This window comes from Schistocerca cancellata, chromosome 2 (genome assembly GCF_023864275.1).
Source record: "Schistocerca cancellata isolate TAMUIC-IGC-003103 chromosome 2, iqSchCanc2.1, whole genome shotgun sequence".
In the NCBI taxonomy this organism is placed as follows: Eukaryota; Metazoa; Arthropoda; class Insecta; order Orthoptera; family Acrididae; genus Schistocerca; species Schistocerca cancellata.
Genome location: NC_064627.1, coordinates 1,090,521,216 through 1,090,544,595, shown reverse-complemented (window position 1 = coordinate 1,090,544,595; position 23,380 = coordinate 1,090,521,216). Strand labels below are relative to the sequence as shown.

Genomic DNA, 23,380 nt, shown 5'->3' with positions numbered 1-23,380 from the left:
CTGTCTGAAAGAAGCTGCACAAATATTCAGTCAGTCTTGATAAGATTTCAAAGTGGTACTAGGACTGGCAACTTGCTTTAAATGTTAAAAATGTAAAATTGTGCATGTCACAAAATGAAAAAATATGGTATCCTATGCTATAATATCAGTCAGTCACTGTTGGATTTGGCTAAGTCACCCATTACCTGAGTGTAACACTTTGTACGAATATGAAACAGAATGATCACATAGGCTCAGTTGTGAATAAAGCAGGTGATGAACTTGGGTCTACTGGTAGACTACTGGGGAAGTGGAATCAGCCTACAAAGGAGATTCCTGACAAATCGCTCATGTGACTGGTTCTAGAATACTGCCGAAGAGTGTGGGACATGTACCAAGCAGGACTAACAGGGGATATTGATAGCATACAGAGGAGGGATATTTAAAGCTAAAGGGGAGGGCAGCACAAATGGTCACAGGTTTATTTGATCCATGAAGATCATTGGAAAATGATCTCAGCAGTGAATCAGGTTACTAGTTATTGAGATCTCTCTTACCGACTTTCTTAGAGAGGCATTTAACAACAGCACATTTCAGTCTCTTTGGAAAAAAGCCTTGAGTTAGTGATGCATTAAATATTTCAGATAAGACTGGGCATATTATGTTGGAACAGATCTTTAGTATTCTACTGGAGACACCATCAAAAGCAGATGAGCTATTTTTGGGAGTGTTTAATTTTCTTAATTTCAGAAGAATAAGTTGGCGACACATTCATACGATTAAACTTTACGAGTATTACTTTTTCAACATAATGCTCCCACAAGTTGTTTGTCCCTATCCTTTTACTATATTTAAGAAATCATTATTAAATACATTTTTGCTGCCTGTGACTCATCACTTATAGCCCTTTCATTCAGTTCAATAATTATGTTATCCTGTTCTGTGACTTGCTGCCCTGAACCTCATTTTACGACACTCCATACAGACTTAAGTTTGCTGTTCCTTGGTTTTTAATAACCTTTCTTGGTAATTTTGAATGGTTTTTGTAGTGTGCATCTACTGCAGGATCACTATTTGTTCTTGCCAAAAGATACATTTCCTTTTTCCTTTCACACTATACTTTATTCCTTCTAGTGAGCCATTTTCTTTCTTTCTTTTTTTTTTTAGATGGCTTTTAGTGCCCTTGGTTGGTTGGTTTTTGGGAAGGAGACCAGAAAGCGAGGTCATCGGTCTCATCGGATTAGGGAAGGATGGGGAAGGAAGTCGGGCGTGCCCTTTGAAAGGTACCATCCCGGCATTTGCCTGGAGCGATTTAGGGAAATCACGGAAAACCTAAATCAGGATGGCCGGACGCGGGATTGAACCGTCGTCCTCCCGAATGCGAGTCCAGTGTGCTAACCACTGCGCCACCTCGCTCGTTTAGTGTCCTTCCTGACTAGTTTATGTGGAAAGCTATTTTCAAATAATGATATGAATTTACCATGGAACAGACCAAATTTTATGTTTGCACTTGGTTCATTACAAATTTAATATCAGGTCATCTCCTGCAAACTATTCTTTTTGTCCTGGGGTCACTAACTACTCAAACTTATTTCCACTGAGGAGCATCCATACTGTAAGGCACTATGTTATTTATCCTAACTGTGCATCACGATCAGAGATAGCATTTGTTACTGGGTAAATAGTTATTTTCTTGCTTTAAGCTTCACCAAAGAAAATATTATCAATTAGGGTCCTACTCAATTTGGTCGGAGTGTACATGCTTCACCGGAAACTATAAGCAGGAATTTAAATCAGCATGCATAAAAATTTGTGCAAATCCAGACTCAAAGCTGTGTGTGTGTATGTCACAATGTGTTTTGACACCAGGAAACAAAAATGTTACATAAGTATGACAGTTTTTGGAAACCTCCTGATGAAATGGAATAGTCCTTTTGGTAAGAGACGCCATTTTTAAGGGGGGGGGGGGGGAGGGAGTTGTACACAGTTTGTACTGTGTTGCTCTACACTGGCAATACAGAGCTGCACTTTTTCAAGGGCTGGAGACCACTTAAGGTAATATAAATTGGAAAAAAATGCAATTTGTAACTACAATTATAAATTCTCTTTTCATTTCACTTCATGCTGTTGTTGTCTCTTAATTACTTCAGGAAAAAATAGCGCCAAATAAAAAAAAAATCACTTTGATACATAAATTTTAAGAAACAAGTATTTTAATATTATTTTTAAATTAACAAATCAGAGCAAATTTCATAAATAACACATTTCATATAAAAGAAGTAGATACAATCTAAGAATTCTGTCCACTGTCTTAACTTACAATGATGCCATACAAAGCCCTTCTCAGCTACAGAATTCTTTTCACAATCGATGCACGTATAAAACTTTTCCCTGTAATGTTCCATCAGGTATCAGAATCTCAGCGGGAAAAAGAACATGGTAATGAGGGCACTCTCCCTTTGCTACTGTTTGTGGTGGTGGTGGTGGTGAAGGAAACGGGAAATGAAGGTCTTCCAGGCACCAGGCACAGTTGCAGGTGGTGGGAAAGATTATGGTTATAAAGGCTGTACCTGTTCCTCTGGTGACGGGCCTACATAAATTGTCTTTTCATTACTTGGTGTGTGTTGTCTCTTAATTATCTCATAAAAAAAGAATGCAAAAGAAAAAAGGCATTTTTGTAGAATAATTTTCAGTGACAGGTATTTTTAATAGTGTTTCCAAATGAACGAATCAATGCAATTTTTTGGAAAAAAAAGTCTGATATAAAAGAAGTAAATAAAACTTAAAAATTCAGTCTTATTAATTTATCCCTTGCTTTCTTTCTGACATCGATGTGATTCTAACCCCTTCTCAGTTACAAAATTCTTGTCACAATCGATGCATGTATAGAACCTTTCTCTGTAGTGAAGTGTCTTGTGGTGGATCAGAATATCAACAGGAAACTCAATATGGCAGTAAGGGCATTCTTCCTTTCCTACTGATGGTGCCGATGGTGAAGAGGTTGAAGATCTTCCAGGCCCCGCTTCAGATGGTGACTGAGATGATGGTCTTACAGGCTCTACCTGTACCTCTGGTGGAGAGCCATCAGGCAACTGTCTTTGTGGCTCTGATGCAGGCCGCAAAGTTGGAGTGAAAGGACTGACTGTTGCCGTTACAACAGCTCCACGTGGTTTTGGTGTCAGCCCTGATTTGTTGGCTTGACTGCTGAAACAAAAAATTGGACAAGTTATATCATGCCTCACAAAGGCTACAAAAAAGGTGTGCATTATATGAGGGCACACAGCTGAACACCTGAAATTTAAGAAGGCAACTGGCACGTCTGTGCGCACACATGGATGTGCCTGCCCTAGCCTAAATTCGGTGGCAAGGCATGTCAGGGCAATAGCGTTTGACAGAAGGTGGTCGCAAGGCCCAGCAGATGATTATGGTATTCAGACTCTGTGACTGGCTGATAATGAGCATGTGAGAAATCTCACGGCTGCTGGAGAGCAGCAGTTAAACTCGTTCTTTGGCTCAGCAGCTGGAAAAAAACCAGTGTGCTTAGCCACTGCTGTCAGGCATGGAAGATAAACCTACTATTGTGGAACTGAGTTGATGATGATGGTGATTGGTTTTTGGGGCGTGCAACTGCGTGGTCATCAGCGCCCATACGAAGTTCCAATTTTTACACAGTTCAGTTTTTACACAATCCAATCTAGCCACTATCATGAATGATGAGGATGCTGATGAAATGATGAGGACAACACAAATACCCAGTCACCAGGCAGAGAAAATCCCCAGCCCGCCCAGGAATTGAACCCGGGACACTGTGATCCAGAGGCTGCAATGCTAGCCACTAGACCACAAGCTGCAGACTGTGGAACTGAGTGACCACATCCAAGACAGTTACAGAAAATGCAATAAAACTTTTAAGAAGAGAAAACTAATATGAGGGTGTATATAAACAGAGCCATTGATCAAGCAAATGGTTTTTAACTTATTTGATACTAAAGATTTTACAATTAAAATAAACTTTAAAAATTAATATCTCCCCAATGCCTTACACAATTTTTAGAAACAAAGAGTCCATGGATAGGCCTCAAGGAGTTCTATCAGAAAATAGTAATACATTTCTACAGGCATTATGTATTTTAAACAACATGCTAGAATATGCATACCTCTCACATAAAGATGTGAAATAACAGCAAAATAATTAATGAAATAATGAAAGTGATGGCAGCATATCAAATTAGACTTAGATGTTGATGTATGAATATATTCGTTTTTACTTCTTTCAAGTTATTGACAACAACACCCCTCAAAGTAGCATTTACACAGATAAAACACTAAATATTGGACAGACAAATGACAGGAAGTGAAAACCAATTACAACAGTGAGAAGCTGAGTAAATTTCTATGTTATATGTTGTATTATGAACACATATAATCTAAAATTGATAGTTTTTAAGTATTTATTCAAAAATGGAAGGATGTGAATTTGACCGATGACAACGGGAAGGCGTAAATAGCTGGCAACCACCTTGCTCTTGGTCATTCAGCTGTGGGAACTGGAGCAGAAAAGATGTATATACAAGCAATGGCTAGGTTGAGTTTCAGTTGTGTTGGGAAAATTTATAAATATGGAATTGGGGACTTGTGTTTTTCACACATATCCACAGCAAATACTTTGGTAGGAATATTTTGGCAAGTTAGCTAGCATGTGAACTACGAATTATTGACACTAGGTGAACAGGAGTTTTCCATGATTATTTTGTGAGCGACTGGAACTTGTGGTTTTCATTGGCTAGCCTACATGCAACTTTAATTTTAAAACATATGCTGATGAACTTTGAACTATTTTGGAAGTTTAATATGAATTTACATTCTAGTTATTGTAGTACACTGCTCTGGTATTCTTTTACTTTAAAGTTTTTGCACAGTTGTTGAGTTGACTCATTGAAGGAAAGAATAACAAACCCTGTTTCTTACTTAAACTAGTAAACACCTGTGTAATGTGAACATTATTTAATTTTTTATTCACAGCCTGTAAAATTCCTGCCTGCACACTTGTAATTACTTATTTCTATGTGAATAAATATCAAGGGTAATTGCGAGATGTTTGATTGGCCCCTAGACATTAGTGTAGGCAAACAGTAAAAACCAATCAGCATTCTAAAATCTCCAGGGACAATTGAAACTAGCTTTCAATAGTCAGCATTATTTCAATTTATAATTTGTGCAGTCACACATGGAGACTCACAAGCAACCAACAGTAAGTATACAACCTTTCATTTGATTTATTGTTTGCATGGTCATAATATAGGGTCTCAGGTCTGGGATCAGTTTACAGTAGGCAGAGCAGGATATGCATGTGAACATTGTCAACAGCCTTTCAATGATCTACAAGAAACATTTCGGGAGCAGCCAGCAGTCAACATCAGTGCACAGCGATCTCTAAGTACTGAGCAGTCAGCAAACAACAGCAAGATGCTGCATGCAGCCAGGTGGGAACAGCAGCCACAGCAGCCAGTACATGGCATCACATCCCACCACACCATTGTCACCAGCATCAGTGGGATATGATGAGCAATGGTAGCAGCCACAACTGATGCGCACACGGGGACAATCAGCACCAACTGCAAAGTTTTCGGGAAGTAAAACAGAAACTGCTTACCAGAATTGGCACAGCTAAGTCTGAGTTGAGGGGTTGAGTATTCAAGGGATACTGAAATAAGGCAGGCAAGGACTGAGGTGTATATAAAGACTGTAGCTGGTGATGATAAGAAAATCTTTCTGCTAGGTAGACTAGCAAGCACAGATGGCAATCTAAGGAAGAGGATGTAAAATGTGGTTGTTGTAAATAATAGTGATCTCAGCCAAGTATCCAGTAGTAGGATAAATAATGTCGAATTAAGCAGTGTATATAAAAATATGGGGTGGTCTGTGACACAGGAACCCAGTGGTAAAACATTCACAGGGATGGATTCATACAGGAACTGTTTTGTTCAAGATATGGATAATGAAAGAAAAATTAAATTGTTAAAATACTACCAAGAAGTTTGTGCTCAGACACTGGCAAATCAGTGTACTGACCAGTTTATTTCATATGACTGTTTTGAACAATTATTTTTAAATAGATATTGGAACTGGAGAAAAAGCAGTAGACTTCAAAATTAGTTTCTTACTGGACCACTGTATAATGGAAGCAGATACACAGTGAAAAACTTTATCAAGAGGAGTAGACAGACCATTGAGAGTACTTGCTGTAAATTTCCACGTTAAGAAGTATATTACCTGGAACATTACAGTGGGAATTAATACACTGTCCTACTGATTCGACTTAAAGTTTTTTAGATTTTACAGAGGATGGTTCAGGAATGTGCCACTGACCAAGCTTTGGAGGCAATGGTCAGGGTATCAATCAGACGAATTACCAAGATAACAGAAACAACTGAAACTGGGGAACAATCAACAGAATCTGAACAGAAATAGGAAGCAGGATGAGAAATGAAGAGGAAATAGAGGAAGATTTAATGATGGGGAATAGAAACCAGAGGGGTCAATCAGAGAATTACTACAGGAACGCCTCTGCAGTAAAACAGGGCAAGAATAATTAAACTGTGCAGATGCGAACACCAGGGACAGAATTTGGGTATCTAAAATCTCCTCCTCCTCCTGCTGGTGCTTCACAGTCTTTGGAGGCCAAGTTTCTTGAGGGGGCTTATCTTGCATTGAGTGTGGGGACAGATGAAGATTGGGAAGTTCTGGGACTAACAGGCCATGGTTCCTTCAGCCAGGCAGAGAAAGAAGCTGGAGGAGGAAGCTGCTTCTCCGGCCAGATGCAGGAAGTGGTTCTCGAAGCTGGTGCCGCAGGGACCAATATGGAGGAGGGTGGCAAGAGAACTGGTTTGGAAACAACTGAGGTTCTGGGGGAGGTACCTGTGACTTTCAATTGTTCATCATATCAGCAGGAAGCAGTTGTTCATAATTTTTCATGACTCAGTACACTACAGATGATAATAGATTTAATTTCTGTATTTCAAATTTGTTCTTGAAGACCAGGCAAATTGGTGAATGCGGAGGATGGTGTTCCATACAAATGACACACAAAGGTGGTTGTTCACAAGGACTACCTTTGTGGAATGGTTGTCCGCAGTTGCCACACATTTTGGATCCGCTATGCAGCACAATGATATGTGACCAAAGCGTAAGCATTGTGCAGTAGCCACCAGAAAGATCGCGGGAGGCGCACATTGGCACGGCGCGTCACGGACGGTAGTTGCCGCAAGTAGAGTCCCGTCCACCAGAGGGCACGCGAGAATTCAGACGCGACCTCTGCCGGCATAACAACAACAACAACAACTCCAGCAGCACGAGCTGGGCCCAGTCAGTGAACATCGGGCAGGCCTAGGACACAGTCTCGGTCTACGCTAAATGTAGTGCGACGTAAACATGAACAGTGTTACTACACAATTGGCGATGAGTAGGGTCGTTCTTTCGCGTGTTGCGTCGTTGTTCCGGTTTCGCAGCTTCTCCACGGCATGGAAGATTTGGTGTGGGTTTTGGTTGCGCAGCAGACGGAGCTCATGGCCACCATGAAACAAGTGCTTCCGGAGTTGATCTCCAAGCCGTCTGCTCCGGCGCAGTTCCCTTCTCCCTTTCCCCCGTATGACGAGACGGCGGAGGATTGGGACGCATATGAACATCGCCTTCGGCAACATTTATAGGCGTTTCATGTTGCCGATGCGGAGGTATGTCATGCTCTCTTCTTGTCTTGGATATCTCCCTCGCTGTATCAAGTTTTGCGGCAGCTAGCGCCATTGCAGGAACCCTCGTCCTTGTCTTTTGACGCATTGTGTTCCTTGCTGTCTTCCTATTATCGCCGCCGCACGCATGTTGTGGCGGCTAGGGTCGAGTTCTATCAAGAAACAGCCCCGTCAGTCTTACCGGGCGTGGGCCGCTACCCTGCATGGTCTTAGTCGTAAGTGTCATTTCGTCACGGAGCAGTCGCGAGAGTCGTATGCCCACGTTATGGTACGCGACGTCATTGTTCGTTCGGCCCCTGATAGGGAGGTCCGGCAACGGGCCCTGCAGTTAGAAGACCCTTCCCTCGAGGAAGTCCTGTCCATTGCTCAATCGTATGAAGTCTCTCTCGCAGCAGGTCAACAGCTGGAAGCGTGGTGGGATGTCGCGGAGGTTCAGGGTGGCGCAGCCGTGTCCACGGTGTCCGGGGTGGACGACGTGCGAGTGGTACAATCCGGCCGTTACGGGCGCTCCCGCACGACGCGTAGACAGAATTCCGGCCGCCGGCCCCTGTTGCCGTCCTTTGCGTCATGCTATATACATCACGATCGGTCAGAGTGCCCCCAGCGTTGGGCCGTTTGTCGCAAATGTCATAAAAAAGGTCACATTGCTAAAGTTTGCCACTCAGCCTCAAAAGAATCGAAGGAAGCAGGCACAGAGGACATGGACGTTGACATTCAGGAAGTTTCATCGGGCCAGGCTCCCGACGTATCGGCATGGAAACTCTTTATCGAGGTGTCGGTTCGGTCGCGCCAGTTACAACTGCAAGTAGATACGGGCGCGGCAGTTTCGTTGTTGAATGCACAAACTTATTCCGACCTTGGATCGCCCCCGTTGGCGCCAGTTTACCGGCATCTACGCAGTTATGGTAAACAGTTCATTCCCCTACTGGGTCAATTCACTACCGACGTGACTTACAAATCAGTCACTCGGCCTATTACTTTTATTGTTGTCAGTGATGCAAGCTCCGCTAACCTTTTTGGCCTGGATGCCTTTCAAGCTTTCGGTTTTTCTATCGCTGACACCATACAGTTGGTTTCCGAAGACGTTCCCTATCAATCATTGGAATCTTTGACCTCAGACTTTCCAGACATTTTTGAGGAGGGCCTGGGGCGTGATTCAGATTTTGAAGCTCACTTAACGTTGAAGGCTTCGGCTCGCCCGTGTTTTCTACGCGCGGGGCAGATCCCCTTGGCCCTTCGCCCTCAGGTAAAGGAAGAGCTAGACCGGCTGACAGCCCTAAGGGTCGTTCTTCCCATTTCTTCCAGTGAGTGGGCTTCGCCCCTCGTTATTGTAAGGAAGCCCTCGGGAAAATTACGTCTTTGTGGCGATTTCAAGGCCACCATTAATTCCCAATTGGTGGTGGACACCTATCCTTTGCCTTGTGCTGATGAATTGTTCTTCGCCGTGGCGGGAGGCCAATATTTTTCAAAAATCGATCTGTTGGAGGCTTATCATCAGATACCACTTGATGAGGACTCCAAAAGGCTGGCGGTCGTCAACACCCCATTTGGCCTTTATCAATACCAGCGGTTGGCCTTTGGAATATCCAGTGCCCCGGCGATATTCCAGCGTTATCTTGAGCAGGTCACGTCGACAATCCCTCATTGTATTAATTACCTGGATGACATAATTGGATTGTATTAATTACCTGGATGACATAATTGTCACAGGCCGCAGCACGAAGGAACACTTGCACAACCTTCGCACGCTCTTTCTCAAATTCAGGTCTGTGGGCTTGTGTTGCAACCTGCATAAGTCAACCTTCTTCCAACCGTCCATTGAGTATGTGGGCTACACCATCTCTCGGCACGGCATCCAGCCACTAGGAAGTTTGGTCCAAGGTATCGTCAACCTTCCTCAGCCTGCTCCGCTGAAAGAGTTACAAGCTTTTTTAGGCAAGATAGCCTATTACCACCGGTTCATTCCCAGGGCTTCCACTATCGCCCACCCCCTGTACTGCCTTCTGCACAAGGCTGTTCCTTTTGATTGGTCGCCTGCATGCGAGCGAGCGTTCACTACGTTGAAGGGCCTCCTCACGTCAGCCCCTTGTTTGGCTACTTTTGATCCCCAAAAGCCGTTGGTCCTGGCTACAGATGCTTCGCAGTATGGGGTGGGGGCGGTCCTGGCCCATCGCAACGCAGATGGTTCCGAGCAACCACTGGCATTTGTGTCTAAAACGCTTAGTCCCGCGCAGGCCCATTACTCCCAGGTGGAAAAAGAGGCTTTGGCCATTGTCTACACTGTCACCAAGTTTCACCCTTTCTTGTATGGCACGAAGTTTCAGTTAATCACTGACCATAAGCCGTAAATGTCGTTATTTGGCCCTGCCTCTCAGATTCCGGATAGGGCGGCCCACAGACTACAGCGCTGGGCCTTGTTCCTCTCCAAGTATCATTATGACATTTATTTTCGCCCTACAGGACAGCATGCCAACGCCGACGCTCTTTCCCGTCTTCCGGTGGGCCCGGATCCTACGTTCGATCGAGAGGAGATTATGTGTTTTCATTTGGATGTGGCATCCCGCCAAGCGGTTGATGGCTTTCCGATCACTAGTTCTCGAGTCGCCAGGGAAACGGCAGCTGACCCGGTTCTCCGGCAAGTAGTTCGCCTCATTCAGCAGGGGTGGTCATCCCGCCCTCCGGGCCAGGCCTCGGACCCTCTTCGTAATTATTTTCTTCTACGAGACCGCCTCTCGGTCTTGGAAGGAGTTCTCCTTCTGGCCACCGATGATACAGCTCCTTGCGTGGTTGTTCCTGCAAGTTTACAAAGGGAGGTCCTCACGTTATTACATCCGGGGCACTGGGGTGTTTCCTGTACTAAAACCTTGGCTCGCAGACACGTGTACTGGCCCGGTATTGACAGAGAAATTGAGCACTTGGTGGCCGCCTGTTCCCAGTGCGCAAGCCAACAAGCATCTCCCAGGGCAGCGTTCTCTTCATGGCTGCCGGCAACCCAAGCATGGGAACGTGTTCACATTGATTTTGCGGGCCTGTTTCTCAATGGCTTTTGGCTCATTGTCATTGATGCTTATTCCCGATTCCCATATGTGGTTCGCTGCTCCTCAACCACTTCAGAAGTTGCAATCCAGACACTAGCAAAAATTTTTCTGTGGAAGGTCTGCCAATCACCCTGGTCTCGGACAATGGACCGCAGTTTATTTCGCAGACCTTGCAGGATTTTTGTAGGCGCTTCGATATTCGGCACGTTTGCTCTCCCCCCTTCCATCCACAATCGAATGGGGAAGCCGAGCGCATGGTGCGCACATTTAAGAAGCAGATGAAAAAGTATGTGCACAAATTTCCTGCGGAGGAAGCATTGACGTTTTTCTTGACGGCATACCGGACCACACCAATGGGAGAACGCAGCCCCGCCGAGCTCCTCCATGGGCGTCAACCTAGGACTCTGCTGCACCTCCTCCAGCCTGGTCCTCGCCAGTCTTCGCAAAACGGAGTACCTGGTTTTCCACTGGGTATGTCGGTCTGGGCCCGTGGGTTTGGTCGCAATCCACGTTGGATACCGGCGGTGGTCCTGCGCCGAAATGGCCGCCGGCTCTATACCTTGCAGGCGGGGGACCGGGTGGTACGTCGTCACCAAAATCAGCTACGTCCACGTTCGGGCACCCACCCTCCGACCTCTCGGACACCGGCTTCCCCATTGCCGGCACCTGTGTTGGTTTCACAGGGGACGTTACCTCCTCTCCCCGCTGTGACTCTGCCACACTGCGATGGTTCTCAGCCTTGGCAGCCTCCAGTAGCTCCAGCACCGGCATCGCCATCGTTCGAGATGCCCCAGCGAGAGCCGGCCCCCCTTGCAGGCCCGGTTTCTCAGGAGGCTGGTTCACCTGTGGTCGTCCCTTCCCCTTCGTCCCCGCCACTGGGTTTTGCCCCTCCCGAGGTGGAACAGGATCCGGAGTTCGACAGCTTGTCGCCCGTTCTGTCCCGGGCTCCGGTTGTGGGACGACGGGGGCCTCTTCGTGTGGGTCACTTCCAGCCGTATTCGAAGGTTCCAGCTCGAGGGTTGGCAGATCCCCTCGACTCTGGCCATCCAATGGATGTGGAGGTCATCGCTCCTGCCCGACGCTCCACCTTCTGACGCAGTGGATCACAGTGGCTTCACCCCCGAAGGAGGAGGAGTGCAGTAGCCACCAGAAAGATCGCGGGAGGCGCACATTGGCACGGCGTGTCACGGACGGTAGTTGCCGCACGTAGAGTCCCGTCCACCAGAGGGCACGTGAGAATTCGGATGCGACCTCTGCCGGCATAACAACAACAACAACAACTCCAGCAGCACGGGCCGGGCCCAGTCACTGAACATCGGGCAGGCCTAGGACACAGTCCCAGTCTACACTAAGTGTAGTGCGACGTAAACGTGAACAGTGTTACTGCACACTGGAAGCACCTCATGGGTGGTGAGACATACGGTTTTGTGTCACACTTGTAGACCACATCTAGCCTCTCCAGGAGGACATTCCCTTCAAAGATAAGGCAAAGGTGCCTGTAACTGTTCAATAATCCTTGGGACCTTTTTGGATGCATCGGACAAGGAAAGTTTTCCTTCTCATCCCTTACGATTTACGTTAAACCTCCCCTGACCCATTGGCCTGGGCGACTATCTCAAAATCTACCCGTTTTCCTATAAAGAAGGTGTTCTGAAACTAAATTCTATCACTATCCGGAGTGTGGCCTCCTAATTGAATGAACAGTTAGTTAGGGATATGAAGAAAGGCTGTTTAGCTCTTGAGACAATTTTTACTACTGTGCAATTTCTATCCCAATAAGGCCTAGCAATTAGAGGGCACGAAGATGTAAACTAAATTTTTTTTTCAATTGTTGTAACTCTGAAAGAATGACATACCTGAATTTAAAGATCGGTTAGGGCATTCAGGGTATAAGTGGATGTCTCACGTTATTAAAAACAAGATCATTGATCTACTAGGAAAGTCTTTGTTGAGAAAGGTATTGGCTTCAATCACGAAGACTGAACATTTTTCTATTATTGTTGACGAAACAAGTGATTCTTCGATTTCCGAACAAGTGTCATTTTGCATTAGTACTGTCGATGATTCCTTAATCATCAACATAGACTTAATTGGCTTATAATACGAGACCCCCAACACTGAATCACAAACTCTGTTTAGTATTTTAAAAGACGTTTTTGCTCGTCTTGATTTGTCAATGGATAACTTAAGAGGACAGTGCTATGATGGTGCCTCGAATATGAGAAGTAAGTGTAAAGGACCAAAAAAGTTAGTTTTAGATATAAAACCAAAAGCACGTTATGTGCACTGCACTGCTCACAGTTTAGACTTGGCAGTTGTAGACAGTCTCCGCCATCTTACGTCTATGAGGGATATTATGGCTGTAGCCAAGGACTTAATAAACACTGTAAGGGAAACCAACAAAAAAGGATGGGACTTTTTAGAAGCATACGCTGTGAGACCACCAACGACCCAGCTGGTCTACGACCCGTTTGCCCGACTCGATGGACTATGCGAGCTTCTAGTAGCTCGAGAATATCGAAAAACTTTGAAGAACTTCTACAGTTTTTTGAAACATTTTCTGCAGACGACAAAACAGATACAGGTTACAAATGTACAGGCTACCTTGAGTCAATGTTACAATTCAACACTTTTTTCTTTTTATGTCTTTATTGCCACGCAATGAACCCAGTAGAGGACGTCAATGAAAAAATTCGATGCCCTCATCTAAGAGTTTGTGATCTGAAAAAACGTATGAGGGCTTGATTTGTATATTGAATGGAAGGCGTGACAGTTTTGAACACTTTTGGGAATTGTGTTTAAAAGAAAAACCTTCACAAGCCGATGATCCTTAGCTTCCTCATAATCTAAGTATACCAAAGAAGTATGAAAACAATGAAGCCAGCTCACTGCACACTTTCAAAACCCCAAAGGAATACTACAAAGCTACTTACATTGAATTTCGTGAAACCGTGCAATCTTGCATTACTGAGCGGTTTGCTTCAAACTGGACTCACACAGGTCATTGCAGCTGAACAGGAGTGCTTGCTTTTAGTAAACAGAGGTGAAACAAATTTGGAAAAATCAACTGAGTTTTTCAAAAATGACCTACACATTGAGAGACTGTGCTTACACTTGAATATGTTAGCCAATATTGCTAATAAAAAACAACTGGTCTTAAAAAACATGTGTGAGGTAATAAAGTATATTACACAAGAGCTTGCAGTTGGTGAAATGTTATGTGAAGTAGGGAAGGACATTAAGCTTCTCTAATAACAACAATCACAATACCAATCACAACAGCAACAGCAGAACGGTCCTTTAGCGTCCTTAGGTGTCTGAAGTCACATCTCCAATCAACAATGGGACAGAAGCGATTGAACAACTTGGCTGTTCTTCATGCCCACCGAGATGTTTTGCATGAATTGGATATCTGACCGGTCATCAAAGACTTCATATTCAGTAATCCAGTCAGACGGTCGACATTTACACCTTCCTAAAGACACTCTAGCCTTAATAATGACATTTAGAGCAATATTAAAAATCTTGACATCTGGTTGTATCAGGTGTACTGCCAGTGGTCTGTGTTTATCTGACACAATATTTCAACATCGTACCTCGGCGTCTTCATCAGGTGCTTGCTGTGACTGTCACAGTAACAGGAAGCACCTTATGAAGACAATATTGAAATATTGTGTTAGATAAACGCAGACCACCAGCAGTACATCCGATTCAATGAGATGTCACAAAATCACCGGGAAAGTCTAGGAAATTACATTAAAAATCTTTATAAAATAGAGAATTAAATACATACATAATGTTAAATTTTCAATTTCAAAATATTAGTACTAGTTTAGTACTACATTACTGTAGTACTGTATTAGTTATTTTCAAATACTTAGATATTTTGTGGGTGTAAGACTCAATTAAAACCCGCTATTTACATACTTTTGGACTGAAAGTATTGGGCATACTGTATTAACTTTATTAACCGTATTAATGCATTGACTTTGAGATACAGTTTTTATTTCCTGGACCCCAAGTCTTATTCAAAGTAAGCTTAAATTAGCCTATTACTGTGTGACAGCAATATTTTATGTTTTATTCTTTTAATAATAGTTTAGGATTTATTTAAATATAATTTCAGTCTTTTCAGAGCTATATATTCACTGCTCTGTAACAGTCTATAAGCATGATTATTACTATAAATTAAATTAGCTTTTTACGTAAATACCGTATATATATATAGTTATAATAGAAGGAAACATTCCACGTAGGAAAAATGTAGAGGACGTCAATGAAAAAATTCAATGCCCTCATCTAAGAGTTTGTGATCTGGAAAAAACGTATGAGGGCTTGATTTGTATATTGAATGGAAGGCGTGACGGTTTTGAACACTTTTGGGAATTGTGTTTAAAAGAAAAACCTTCACAAGCCGATGATGCTTAGCTTCCTCATAATCTAAATATACATATATATATATTTAAAAAGAAAGATGATGAGACTTACCAAACAAAAGCGCTGGCAGGTCGATAGACACACAAACAAACACAAACATACACACAAAATCTAGCTTTCGCAACCAACGGTTGCCTCGTCAGGAAAGAGGGAAGGAGAAGGAAAGACAAAAGGATATGGGTTTTAAGGGAGAGGGTAAGGAGTCATTCCAATCCCGGGAGCGGAAAGACTTACCTTAGGGGGAAAAAAGGACAGGTATACACTCGCACACACACACATATCCATCCACACATATCCCCTAAGGTAAGTCTTTCCGCTCCCGGGATTGGAATGACTCCTTACCCTCTCCCTTAAAACCCATACCCTTTTGTCTTTCCTTCTCCTTCCCTCTTTCCTGACGAGGCAACCGTTGGTTGCGAAAGCTAGATTTTGTGTGTATGTTTGTGTTTGTTTGTGTGTCTATCGACCTGCCAGCGCTTTTGTTTGGTAAGTCTCATCATCTTTCTTTTTAAATATATTTTTCCCACGTGGAATGTTTCCCTCTATATATATATATATATATATATATATATATATATATATATATATATATATATATAAAATGATGAGACTTACCAAACAAAAGCGCTGGCAGGTCGATAGACACACAAACATACACACAAAATTCTAGCTTTCGCAACCAACGGTTGCCTCGTCAGGAAAGAGGGAAGGAGAAGGAAAGACAAAAGGATATGGGGATATATATATATAATATAGAAGGAAACATTCCACGAAGGAAAAATATACCTAAAAACAAAGATGATGTGACTTACCAAATGAAAGTGCTGGCAGGTCGACAGACACACAAACGAACACAAACATACACACAAAATTCAAGCTTTCGCAACAAACTGTTGCCTCATCAGGAAAGAGGGAAGGAGAGAGAAAGACGAAAGGATGTGGGTTTTAAGGGAGAGGGTAAGGAGTCATTCCAGTCCCGGGAGCGGAAAGACTTACCTTAGGGGGAAAAAAGGACGGGTATACACTCGCGCACACACACACACACACACACACACACACATATCCATCCACACATATACAGACACAAGCAGACATATTTAAAGACAAAGAGTTTGGGCAGAGATGTCAGTCGAGGCAGAAGTGCAGAGGCAAAGATGTTGTTGAATGACAGGTGAGGTATGAGTGGCGGCAACTTGAAATTAGCGGAGATTGAGGCCTGGTGGATAACGGGAAGAGAGGATATATTGAAGAGCAAGTTCCCATCTCCGGAGTTCGGATAGGTTGGTGTTAGTAGGAAGTATCCAGATAACCCGGACGGTGTAACACTGCGCCAAGATGTGCTGGTCAGGCACCAAGGCATGTTTAGCCACAGGGTGATCCTCATTACCAACAAACACTGTCTGCCTGTACCTGCCTACACTGTGATGCGTTCTATGTGGGAATGACCAGCAACAAACTGTCCATTCGCATGAATGGACACAGGCAGACAGTGTTTGTTGGTAATGAGGATCACCCTGTGGCTAAACATGCCTTGGTGCACGACCAGCACATCTTGGCGCAGTGTTACACCGTCCGGGTTATCTGGATACTTCCTACTAACACCAACCTATCCGAACTCCGGAGATGGGAACTTGCTCTTCAATATATCCTCTCTTCCCGTTATCCACCAGGCCTCAATCTCCGCTAATTTCAAGTTGCCGCCACTCATACCTCACCTGTCATTCAACAACATCTTTGCCTCTGCACTTCTGCCTCGACTGACATCTCTGCCCAAACTCTTTGTCTTTGAATATGTCTGCTTGTGTCTGTATATGTGTGGATGGATATGTGTGTGTGTGCGAGTGTATACCCGTCCTTTTTTCCCCCTAAGGTAAGTCTTTCCGCTCCTGGGATTGGAATGACTCCTTACCCTCTCCCTTAAAACCCAAATCCTTTCGTCTTTCCCTCTCCTTCCCTCTTTCCTGACGAGGCAACCATTGGTTGCGAAAGCTAGAATTTTGTGTGTATGTTTGTGTTTGTTTGTGTGTCTATCGACCTGCCACCGCTTTTGTTTGGTAAGTCTCATCAGGAAACATTCCATGATGGAAAAATATACCTAAAAACAAAGATGATGTGACTTACCAAATGAAAGTGCTGGCAGGTCGACAGACACACAAACGAACACAAACATACACACAAAATTCTAGCTTTCGCAACCAACAGTTGCCTCGTCAGGAAAGATATATATATATATAATAGAGGGAAACATTCCAAGTGGTAAAAATATATCTAAAAAGAAAGATGATGAGACTTACCAAACAAAAGCGGTGGCAGGTCGATAGACACACAAACAAACACAAACATACACACAAAATTCTAGCTTTCGCAACCAATGGTTGCCTCGTCAGGAAAGAGGGAAGGAGAGGGAAAGACGAAAGGATTTGGGTTTTAAGGGAGAGGGTAAGGAGTCATTCCAATCCCAGGAGCGGAAAGACTTACCTTACGGGGAAAAAAGGACAGGTATACACTCGTACACAGACACATATCCATCCACACATATACAGATACAAGCAGACATATTCAAAGGCAAAGAGTTTGGGCAGAGATGTCAGTTGAGGCGGAAGTGCAGAAGCAAAGATGTTGTTTAATGACAGGTGAGGTATGAGTGGCGGCAACTTGAAATTAGCGGAGATTGAGGCCTGGTGGATAACGGGAAGAGAGGATATATTGAAGGGCAAGTTCCCATCTCCGGAGTTCGGATAGGTTGGTGTTAGTGGGAAGTATCCAGATAACCCGGACGGCGTAACTTAAAACCCACATCCTTTCGTCTTTCCCTCTCCTTCCCTCTTTCCTGATGAAGCAACTGTTTGTTGTGAAAGCTTGAATTTTGTGTGTATGTTTGTGTGTCTATCGACCTGCCAGCACTGTCGTTTGGTAAGTCACATCATCTTTGTTTTTATATATATATTATTTATTTTTATTTTTTTTAGCCAAAAAACTGTGTGAGACTTGTAGAGTTTCCCAGAGTATCAAGTTATCGAGAGTCCAGTTTTTGGGGTTCTAATGTTGATCATATGACTCTAAAATGCTTAGAACACTTTAAAATTCACTATTTTTACATCTAAAATTTAGAAAGTTTACTGGGGCAAGACCCCCAGTATGGGCACCCACAATATTTTTTTATAAGTTGGTGCCCCTGTGCATATGACACTTTGTACATCCTAGGAATGTACTAAAATAAATACCTGGAGACTTTTCAAACAAAAAGTTCTAAAAATTATGGATATTAAATCCAGATGCTTCCTGTATCATAAAAACAGACACTGAACTGGCATCCCTTTTCAATTAGTGAATACTTACTTCAAAGAAGAAAATATTAACACAACTAGAACAGGACTGAACTGCTGAGACAGGACACACAAGCCACAAGGACCATCTCGGATTTACCTAGACCTCCTGCATCAGGAGAGGTTTGTGTTCATAGTGTAATAAACATCGAGGATATCTTCAAAACATGTTCAGAGGTAAGTAAACCCTAATAATAATTTATGTAAAATAAGGGAAAAGCAGTCACTTACCTGAACAGGATTGGTTTGTGGCACACAGAAACATGTAACAGAAAATTTATTACTACCTCTCAACTTCTTGCTCATTTTTTGGTACGAGTGCACACAATCATGCAAACACCACCACTCAAACATTCAGTCTTGTGGTAGAAGTGAGATTGATCCTTCAATATCAATTATCGAAAGTGGTTGAATGATCAGCCACATCCTGCACCAGAGCATTGACTACCTCTCGCTGTGCCCTGAGATGAGGGATATCCTACCCAAAATCCTACAAGCATTACCCAAGGTAGTGTTCCCAATGCCTACCGAATCTAGAGAATATCCCTATGCACCCCTACTCCAATCCTGCTCCCAATCCTGCACCCTGTACATCATTCCCTTGTGGTTGACCCAGGAGCCAGACCTATTCTGTCCACTCACATGTATGGGCACCATCAAACTGTGACAGACCGAAAACTTTAATACCCAGTTGCCTAACATGTGGCATGCCACGACACAAATGATTTCAATAGCTGCTTCAATGAATGGGTCATTCGGATACTTCCTTTCAGCACAAGTTTCTTTGAACCATGTAGGTGGAAATTCTATCTCCATCATATCCTATGCTTTCACAATCTTCCTGGCCTAAACCCCCATTCTGTTTCCCATTGCCTCAACTAACCGTTTTCTTCTCTCTTCTGTCCACACCACTAATCCCCATCCAGACTGTGTACTGTCTTCTCCCGCCATCTTCCTCCCTGCCATGCGGTCTCTCTCTCTCTCTCTCTCTCTCTCTCTCTCTCTCTCTCTATCTCCCCTCCTCTTTTCCCCCACCCCTCACCATACTCTCTCCCCTTCCTGTCTTCCGCTCCACGTTTTGTCTTGTTCTGCAGCCACTGAGACACCTGGTGAAAAAGACCTGCCTCACATTACCCTTCAATCCCCTCTTGCCTTGTGGGTCCTTCCCTACCCCTTCCTCACCTCCATCTACCCAGGCAATTACTTTCATTAATTGTTATTCAATAATCCATCTCGCTTAACCATGTGCATGGACATTTGGGCCATTGTGTGTGTGTGTGTGTGTGTGTGTGTGTGTGTGTGTGTGTGTGTTTCTACTAGAAAAAGAGAATGAGCGCAAAAGCTAATTGTTAACTGCTTTCTATTATGAACTTCTGTGTGTCACACACCAGTCTGCTACAGGTAAGTGACTGCCTTCCCTTACATTACATATCTTCCCATCCACGAATTTCCATTATTCTAACAATGATCTAATACCCTATGGAACTCTTTTGGGGTACTTCCACATTGTTCAAGTCTTGACTTTGAGAGTTTTGTCTGATAACATGATGACCACTGCTGAAAGAATGATCACGGCAATTACACACTACTTATACAAAATACTAATGGGAATATAGCAGAACAATAAAACAATTTTGTAGTAATAACTGTTAAGGCAGCAAGTATTTTACATACCTCGCACTTTTAGCTTCACAATTCTGCAGGTCTCCACTGCCAGTGTTTGTCAATATTCTCCTATTATCAGAAATACTGATACTGTTCAGAGGCACTGCTGGAGGTGGGGGTGGAAGCTCTCCAGATGGCTGTGATCTCAGTACCGCTGCTTTCTGCTGTGGCCGGTTTTCACTGGGCTGCTGCTCAGCTTTCATATTTGTCACTGTATCTACTACAGGTAATTGTGCATTTCCGGCACTTTTACTATTGATTTTCTTGAGAATACCAGGCCTAACATCTTCCTTTCGCTTATGTGTGGACCCTATGGAGCCAGAGAATGTAGGCTGTGAAGAAGGAACTGCTGTAGAAACTGTTGCTTGAGAAACAGAATTTGGTGTAGGAACTGTAGTTGTTTTATTGGGAGTTGAACTGTTCACTTTAGTTGCTGACCGATTAGAGTAACACAAAACAGTTTTCTGTAAAGCTTTATTAGAGTCAGGATGCTGAGACTTACTACCCTGTGTTACGATACCCAATAATGTTTTTGTTTTTGAAGTGCTTTCTGCGTCTGAAGTTTTTCCAGGTGGCACTGATGAACTCTTTTTACTATTTGGTACACTGCAGGTCAGACGACCAATTAGTACTGGTGATGAATTACTCGTGAACTGCTTTGCACTGATAGCTGCTGGAGATGTACGTTTTAGGAGAATGTTGGGATGTGAAACTGCACTGGAAGCTGTCACATTTTTTTTCAACTGAGCACTGCCATTTTGTTTCGATAAAACACTCGAGGCATCATTACCCACACCCCGCACCACAGTGTCATTTTGCAACCTGACAATCTTGCTTTCTGTACTAACTCTCATCACTGGCACATTACCGGCAGGGCTGACAGAGGAACTGCTCAACACCTTCAAGTTCTGAGGTAACACCGAAGGCTGATGGTTGGCTTTTGAGGACACATTTGCAGAGGACGTTGTAACTGTAGCAAGTGAATTACTAGAGATAACAAGTGTCTGGCTGTTTCTCTTGAGCACACTGTATGAAACACTATCTGATGTGCTACTCTGACTAATAATAGCTGGTGCAGATGTCAGAGTTGACACCACAGAATTCGGCAGTTCCTGAGCTAGTTGAATTGGCACTGTCTGCACTAAAGGTAGTGAGGAAGATGCCAGCGGCACTGCTGGTGTCGTCGAAACTGTCAGTGCTCCCACCGAAACGGGCAGAGACGGCTGTGTGGTCTGCGGTGCCACCAGTGTAGTTGCTGGTCCTAGCTGTATGCCCAGGTCTCCTACCAGAGACACATTGGATGGAACAGCTGGTGTGAGCACAGTTACAGTACTCATCCCAGCTGCAGTGAAAGTTGGTGCACTTGCAAATGTGTCTGGCACAATGATGAACTGGGACACATTCGGAAGAATGGCTTGTCCTGAAGATAATGAATTTGGTACAGACAAAGAGTACTGTTGCAAAGATGACGAATTTGTAACATTCTGTGGCACAGTTAATGAAGCTGTAGCATTCTCTGGCAAAGGTAGTGAAACTGTAGCATTATTTGAGACAGGTAATAAAGCAGTTGCATTCTGTGGCACAGATAATGAACTAGTGGCAGTCTGTAGCACCGGTGATGAACTTGTGCTGAACTGTAGCACGGATGATGAACTTCCAATACACTGTGGGGCAGATGGTACACACTTAGTATTCTGCACTGCAGGTGACCAACTCATACCACCCTGTGAGGCAGATGAATTACTTACATGCTGTGGTAAGGAACTCTTTACTTGCTGCGGTACAGAAGCTGTGCTGTGACAGCTCTGCGGCACAGCAGTCTGTGAAAATACAACACTTGTCGAGGGAGAAGCACTGACACAAGTGGACTGTCCTGTGGTAGGAATTGAGGCAGACTGAGATGAAGATTTCTGCAGAGGGAGAAGTGCTGGCACACAGTCCTTCACAGTACTTGTCTGCCCAGCCTGTCTTAGTTCACTGGTTGTCTTGACACGCAATTTTGGTTTCTGTGGATTGGTTGATGTAGCACAAAGAAATTCTGAGTTCTTTGTGGTCGCCACAGATGCATTACTTTTGCCAACAGCTGTACTTGCACACTGTAATTCTGTGTTGTTTGTAGTCACTATGGAATCTTTACTGTTTGCCCTAACTGTACTAACTTCAGAGTCTGGAGCTTTTGTAGTCTCCAAAAAAACATTATTATTTCTCAAATTCTTTTCTAGTTTGTCAGTCCTTGGCACTTTTGTTGATTTCCCATTGTCTACAGGGTCAATTTTGCGTTTTAGATATTGATCGAGTGAGAAGCTGGCAGGAATTTGTTCTTCAGTCTGCAACAGGCACAAAAAGAAAAAAAATAGAAATAAATAAAATGACAATCATAATTGTGTACAAAATATGGTAACATCAAAATGCAGGTATTTCTATTTAAGTAACTGTTCTGCAGAGTTTTCAGTCTACTGCACAAAGTAATAAGCCTAAATGTTACAATTATTAATGTTAATTATAATTTATTCACTATCTGTAAATAATTTCTTCTGATTACTTAGTTGTTTACTGTGTCATATTAACCTAGATTCGTGGATAATTTAATTTTCATTTAGACTGCAAAACAATGGTTAGAATAAACTGCCTCTTGCATTTTCAGCTACCTGAGACAGCTGAATCTGGTCACATTACACAGAAAGATGCCAATTCTCAACATTGATAGTGTGGAGTTAATCACACAGTTGTACTTTCATGCCATTTATCTCCATTAGTTAAAAGTATGAACCAAACAAATTCTGACTACCTCTTACAAATTCATCCTTGTTTGGACAGTTATTGCGTTATCTTCAATCTGGAGGCCAGTTTGATAGACCTCTCCACAACAGCCTATTCTGTAGAAGACTCCATTTCTCCATAGCCACTGCAACCCACATTCATTCGAACCTGTTAACTGCACTGAAGTCTTGGTCCCCTCCTCCTCCCCCTCCTACAACATACATCTCTTTCATTTACCAAACTGACACATCCTTGATGCTTCAGGATGTCCTGCCAACTGATCCCTTCTTTTAATCAAGGTGCACCACAAAGTTACTTTTACCCCAACTCAATTCCATGGCTTCCCACTAGTTATTTACCCTACTCATCTGATCTTCAGGCTTCTACAATATCACCAAAACTTTCTAGTCTCTTCTTGTCAGAACTGGGT

At 43.4% G+C, this 23,380-nt stretch overlaps 1 protein-coding gene across 3 annotated transcripts in view; it reads right to left on the bottom strand.

Annotated features, from left to right (window-relative positions):
- Window positions 1-2,174: 2,174 nt before the first annotated feature.
- The window catches only part of LOC126163104 (mucin-6-like), a 92,336-nt gene continuing 71,130 nt past the window's right edge, over window positions 2,175-23,380 (bottom strand). For 2 of the 3 annotated variants that reach the window (XM_049920024.1, XM_049920026.1), the window contains 2 exons: window positions 20,200-22,517; window positions 2,175-3,183 (listed from right to left, as the gene is read on the bottom strand). In XM_049920024.1, the coding sequence (XP_049775981.1) occupies window positions 2,784-3,183; window positions 20,200-22,517 (2,718 nt within the window). In that variant the 3' untranslated portion in view covers window positions 2,175-2,783. The remainder of the gene's footprint in view (window positions 3,184-20,199; window positions 22,518-23,380) is intronic. The other variant, XM_049920025.1, reaches the window with a different exon arrangement.